General features: G+C 24.3%; 4 protein-coding genes across 4 annotated transcripts; 1 reads left to right on the top strand and 3 right to left on the bottom strand. All coding sequences in view use genetic code 6, as the record gives it.

Moving 5' to 3' along the window:
- Positions 1-300: 300 nt before the first annotated feature.
- On the top strand, positions 301-2,007 carry TTHERM_00079710 (MFS transporter; the record flags this gene model as incomplete). The annotated part of the gene is made up of 1 exon (XM_001015811.1): positions 301-2,007. The coding sequence occupies one exon, from the start codon at positions 301-303 to the stop codon at positions 2,005-2,007; it is 1,707 nt and encodes a 568-aa protein (XP_001015811.1).
- Positions 2,008-2,542: 535 nt separating this feature from the next.
- TTHERM_00079700 (trafficking protein MON1) lies at positions 2,543-3,985 on the bottom strand (the record flags this gene model as incomplete). Its single annotated transcript, XM_001015810.1, has 1 exon — positions 2,543-3,985. The coding sequence occupies one exon, from the start codon at positions 3,983-3,985 to the stop codon at positions 2,543-2,545; it is 1,443 nt and encodes a 480-aa protein (XP_001015810.1).
- A 281-nt stretch (positions 3,986-4,266) lies between these two features.
- Positions 4,267-5,140, bottom strand: TTHERM_000079699 (transmembrane protein, putative; the record flags this gene model as incomplete). The annotated part of the gene is made up of 2 exons (XM_012797587.1): positions 4,267-4,987; positions 5,040-5,140. 2 exons carry the CDS (start codon positions 5,138-5,140, stop codon positions 4,267-4,269), a joined length of 822 nt encoding a protein of 273 aa, XP_012653041.1.
- A 348-nt stretch (positions 5,141-5,488) lies between these two features.
- On the bottom strand, positions 5,489-6,097 carry TTHERM_00079690 (hypothetical protein; the record flags this gene model as incomplete). The annotated part of the gene is made up of 5 exons (XM_001015809.3): positions 5,489-5,583; positions 5,635-5,708; positions 5,765-5,873; positions 5,930-6,001; positions 6,064-6,097. The coding sequence occupies 5 exons, from the start codon at positions 6,095-6,097 to the stop codon at positions 5,489-5,491; spliced, it is 384 nt and encodes a 127-aa protein (XP_001015809.3).
- Between the last annotated feature and the right edge of the window lie 158 nt (positions 6,098-6,255).

The following is a 6,255-nucleotide window of genomic DNA, read 5'->3' as shown; positions in this document are numbered from 1 at the left end:
TTTGAAAGAATGTAGCATTCTTTTCCAATAGAATTCAGACAATTCTATATTATATTTTTGATAATATTTGTTTTAATTTAATTCAAAATAAATTATGCAATTTGTGATTAAATAATTATTTATTTATTTGTCATAAATAGAGATTAATTAATTAATCAAATAAATACTTAAATAAATTCAAAATATAGGATAGAAAGGAAGCGGAATATAACAAATAACCAGCAAGCTAAAGATATCATAAAATAAAATATTATTTTAAAAGAATAAAATACAAAATAACCATAGAGCAAAGTGGACTAAATGGATTATTCAGCTGATTTAAGCTAAAAGCTTTTAAGCAAGCCATTTGGAGACAATTAAAGCTAAAAAAGTAATAACAGTCATAAAACTGCATAGCCTTACACAGTTACTATAGAGGCAGCACTATTTTTATGCGGTAATGCACACAAATATTAATTTAAGGTTATTACTTTGATGTCTCTAACATGTTTAGTAGCAGCATTTTTAAATATGGGATTTCCCTATCTTTTTGATACACCTCAAGTAGCATGCTATAATTCTTCATAGACAAAAGAAGAAGCAACTTATTGTAGTATTGAAAATGCTTGCTCTGAAAATACAAATTATTATTATCCTGATTAAAATTCAAACAAATCTCTCACTGAGTAGTTCGATTTAATTTGTGCTGAAGATTCTTATGAGGGAATTAGCGGCGCATTAATTTTATTAGGTGGATGCATAGGAAGTTTGTACTATGCAGATTCTACTGAAAAAGCAGGTAGATAAAAAGTAATTAAAGAATGCATGTGGATCATGGCAATAAGTTCTTTGTTGGCAACTTTTTCCATCAATATTTATATGTTTTCTCTTTGCTTGCTCTTTTTTGGATTAGGATATAGAGCCTTTTTCAATGCATGTATAATATATTTGACAGAAACAACTAGCAACACAATTCGTTAGCTGGCTCCCAATATTTTATCAATAGGCTGGGCATTAGGATAAATTATCATAGCTATTTTGGCAATGATCAATACCAGCTGGTACTATTTCACATTTATATACACAGCCATTCCTCTATTGGTTCTTATTACTTTCTCCAGAACTATTGTAGAAAGTCCCAGGTATTTAGTTATGAAAAAAAAATTCTAGGAAGCGAAAGTAGCAATAATTTCTATTTCAAAAATCAATTTCAGACCTTTGCCTGAAAACCTTATGCTTCAAGAAGAGATAAAATAGTAGGCATTCAAGAATAATTTAGATAAAATATTAGGAGGAAATAAAATCATGCAGCAAACATAGTAAAATCAAGGTTTAATATAAACAAAAGTGCATTCCTTTAAATGTCTTTTCGAGTATAATTCTCTTCGTATAAGAACTTTCATTTTAACATATTTATGGTGCCTACTAAGTTTTGCTTACTTTGTTAGTGCATTTGCAATTGAGCATTTTGCAGGAAATATCAATGTTAACTTAATTGGAATGGGTATTGGTGAATTAATTGCTTACCTCTATTCAGGCTACATATCTTTGAGATACCCAAGAAAAGATATCATAAGAGGAATTTTATTTACTGCAGGAGTTATCCATTTGGCATTTTTTGTCTTCTTAGCACTAGATAGAACTAATTCATTTGTTAAGATTATCACTTTTGTATCAATAATAGCTCTTAGATTAGCAATAAGTACCGGAAACTGTGTATTTAATGTTTATATTGCTGAAGTATATCCTACTTCCATTCGTCACTACGCCTTTGGCTACTTCGGATTCGCAACAAAACTCATTGCTATTTTTGCTCCTCCCTTTGTCTAACTTTGTGAATCTATTGGAACTAACCCATTTATTCCTTTAAGCATATTTTTCTTTATAGGTATACCCATGTTAACTAAACTAAGAGAAACATTTGAATAGGCTCTTAAAGAGTAAGTAGAAGAGGAAGAATCTGTATTTTTATAAAATGATATCCCATTAATTTCTATGGCTCAAAAACCAGTAAATTTAAATCGTTGATATATATGAGAAGAAATTTAACTGGAAAACTAACAAATTCACTTACTAACTAACTTACTTACTTAATTTTTAAATAAGTATTTATTTTATTTCATAATATGTAGATATAGAGTACGTTTTCAAAATTTAAATATATTTCAATCAAGATTTTATTTATCATAAAAATTCTCAAAATTATAATACATAAAAGTTTAAAACAAATTTTTACACCTTACAAAGAAAAAGTCTGTAATATTTTAAATTCATTCTAGAAATTTTTACTTGAAACAAAGAAATTTAATTAAATTTTATTAAAAATTTTAAAAACTAAAATCTTGAATTGAGTATTTCTAACTACAAAAGATATAAATAATTGCTTACAACCTAAAGTGAATTAAACAAAAATCTTTTTAATCATAATTATTATTAATAAAATGATTTAATTATTAAAGAAAATGAGAGATATAAACTTAATATTTGAAGATTTTTGATATATTATATAAATTTCTACGAAAAAAAAATATAAAAAAATAATTAAATATTTATATTGTAAAAATCATGAGAATTTAGTAATAAACTTGACTTGTTCTTCGACTTTTATCCACTTTATCAACAGATTTAATTGTGAGTTTATTTCAGGGATTGAAATGAATTTATCTAAGGTGAATAATATTATGTAATCTGAATTAGAATAAATTCCTGTATATTCTTGTTAATCACGACTTACTGATAAATATTCATTTTTTAAATTCTTTTCAGCTGCAATAAACTTTGCATACAAATTAGAATAACTGGATAAGTAATGCTTAAATAAGGTTGGCTGCTTACCAAAAGGCACAAAGCTAGGCTATGTGTATTAGTTAGATTCTTGTTGAATTATAATAAAATGTTTGATAATAGAAGAGTTTTAATTAGACTATATTTTATGAGAATAAGGCATTTATGATATTGATTAAAATATGTTCTAAAGTATATTTTATTAAATTAGCTTTTGGGATATCTGACTGGAAGCATCTTTACATTTAAAGAAGTCTTCATTTTATGTACTGATCATAACAAGTGCAACATCTCCTTAAATATATGATACATATAAGTAAATAAATCCTTCACAAGAAAAACCAGGTAAACAAAGTGGGATCCAATTTTCAGAGTTTCTCAAAGAATTCATTTATTGAAGTAAGTTTTGTATCAGCAAAATGTCATGAACGTTGAAATCATATCCCTTCTGAATGAATAAATCAATAATATAATTGGGTGTCATTAAACAAGCAACAACAACTCCTGTTTCTTTAACTCCTTCTCCCAAAGCCGAATGTATTAATTTACGATGAGCTGATTATAAAGGAAGAGCCATGTAGCTGCTAAAGAGAATTGAAGGTGAATTTAGTCCATTTTTGATAGAAATTCCAATCAATTGATTTCTGTCACCTAAGTTTTATAATGGATCATAATTTGAACGTTGTTCTAATTTTTAGTTAACCGCATCTGTCATAATCGATATCATCTAAATGTTTAAAAAATCAAGCATCTTTCCTATCTAAAAATCAGTATATTGAACTATTTGCTATTCTCCTTGAGGCTTAAACAAAGTTGAAGCATTTACTTATTAATATGCTGTCTTATTTGAATTATTTTCTAATAAATTTGAGCCTTTTTGGGGAAGAGCAGTAACACAGATATAAACTAATTGTTTCCTGTAAAGGAAGTGTATTTCTTTATTTTTAATAATCATTTTCTGCCACTTCGAATTGCTTTTGTCAGATGAGAAATAAATATGAAATTTCTCAAATATAGCTCCCATAGTTGCAATAAAACTACTTGATTCGATTTCATCTCCATATCTAACATAAACAGGTCTTCCAGCCTTTGTCATAATATAAACATGTCTTTTATGCTTGTTGTATTCTGGACTAGTAATCTAATAGTTATTGTGCTTATTTATAGAGAAAGGTTTATACTTTTCTTTCTATATCCCTTGATTATTTGTTTAATTTTCCATTTATGTTTTTTATGCTTGCTATATTTTTTGTCTGCTATTTATAAATAAGATATTTTATTGAAATCTAATTTTTCTTAATTTCAGAGACGATTCTTACTTATCAAACTAGTAATATCTATCAACCAATATCCTGTTTTGATAAAAAATTATTTAATATTTATTGATTTGTTTTTTTATGTGATAACTAATATTGAAACCTAGCTAAACAATTACTACAAAAAATAATTTGAATATTGAAACAAGTTTGATAAGATTTTATTCTATTTCATATTGCTTTTAAATCAGCCAAAAAACAAATACAAATTTTACAAATTTTTAAAATTACACACTTTAAAAACTACTGTTTTTAAATTTTAGCAAAAAGCTTAAAAAATTTTTATTAAACAAATTTAACATAAATTAAAAAGCTCATATTTTAATTTAAAAATGAATATTAATTCATTTAAAAAAATATAAACTATAATCAAAATAAAGTTTTCTCTTTTATCTTTTGTCTTTTCAGAAATTAATCTCTTAATTATGGAGGATATTTTGATTTGTAATTTAAAATAAGTTATGTAATATTTTAATATAATATTCTACTCAATATTTTTGATCAAAATATTTACGACAAAATTTATTCTGGCTCTAAAATAGTTTGAACAGGAATTGATTTTATTCCAATTTATTTTTAAATTACTACAAAATAAATAAATAAACACATTTTTTTTATAAGAAATGAATAAATCAAACCATAATTTTAATAACTTTAGAATAATTAAACATCTAGCTAGATAAGTAAACAAATAAATATATAAATAAAATGAAATCCTATCCTTTTTATTTAAAATTGATTGTTTTTTAAAATCTAAAAATTTTTGAGTACCAAAATTTATTTAAAATTATAATTTTTTATGTAAATCATTTCTTAACAGTAGATGGTCTTTTTATTTCTGATTTTGATGTAAGCTTTTCTTTTAGTCTATCCATTCTATCAAATATCCTTGTATCAAAGCCATTCGACTATTGTTTATATGAATATAAAATAAATAATTAAACAAATAAAAATATTTACTATATATTCTGGAGCTTTATATGTGTACATATCTAGATCTTAAATGTCTCTCCTTTTTTTTAGCTCTTCTGGCTTTAATTTATTTCTTTTATTCTAAACATTTAGTAAAAACTGCTCTCTTAAGTATTCTTTTTTCATCACTTCTAACTGTATATTTATAGAACATATTTTTTTATTTATAAAATTTTATCAAAACTTATTAATCTATTCTGTTATCATCTTATAATCAAGTATAACTATAAAACCAAAAAGAATATTTACTGGATCTGGCTCAGAAGGACCAAATATTTCTTTATTAGCAGAAAATGTAGGTTTCTCAATTGTTATTTTATTTTTAAACAAGCCTCTTGAATATGTTTTCTTTTGATTATTTTTATATTCTACCTTTTTAAACATTTCTTTTCTTGAGAAATCGTCTTCTTTATATTCAACTTTTGAGAAATACATATTCACAGGACTTATTTATTATTAATATTATTAACTTTAAGTTTATTCAATAAATGTTACCCAGTTTTTATATTAGCATATCCAACTATTACCCTGCCTAGTTAATAATAAAATATATTTTAGCATTTACCAAAAATAATTTTAATACCATCTTCATCTCTTAATTTTCTAAAATCTAGCTTTTATTTGTTTTATTCTTAGTATTTGTAGGCACTGCTAACTCTTTGAGATTATTAAATAATTGATCTTTTAAACTTGAAATACTAATTTTAAATTACATTTATTTATAACCTGTGGTTCTAAATGGTTCTTCATGTATCCTTTTTTTTATCTTTTCTTTTTCATAGTTTCTTTTGATTTAGTCTGGGTCTACATAAACATCGCCTACTATAAATATAACGCTAATGAATATTAATCTTTAAAAACTATTTAATTATTTCTACTTTTATATGTCGCCTATTAAAAAAATCCTGATTTATTTTTGCCAACAATAACGTTAGGAGGATCAAATTCAGCTAAAAATAATTTATTAAGCAAAATTATAAATATTATTTTATTAGGGTGAAATTATACTGACTTTTCTTGACGTTTTGTATTTCAGATTTACTCATAATTAAATATATAAATTATCTCTGAATTACTTTGCAAATAAATATATATTTTAAAGGATAATCGTTATAATTAATTTTGAAATATTCATTCAATTTATATATATTTATTTATAGAACTATTATTCTAATTTTTCTAAGTATTTTTATGCAATTAAATT

Source organism: Tetrahymena thermophila (assembly GCF_000189635.1).
Source record: "Tetrahymena thermophila SB210 genomic scaffold scf_8254650, whole genome shotgun sequence".
NCBI lineage: Eukaryota > Ciliophora > Oligohymenophorea > Hymenostomatida > Tetrahymenidae > Tetrahymena > Tetrahymena thermophila.
This window is presented reverse-complemented; position numbering and strand designations above follow the sequence as displayed.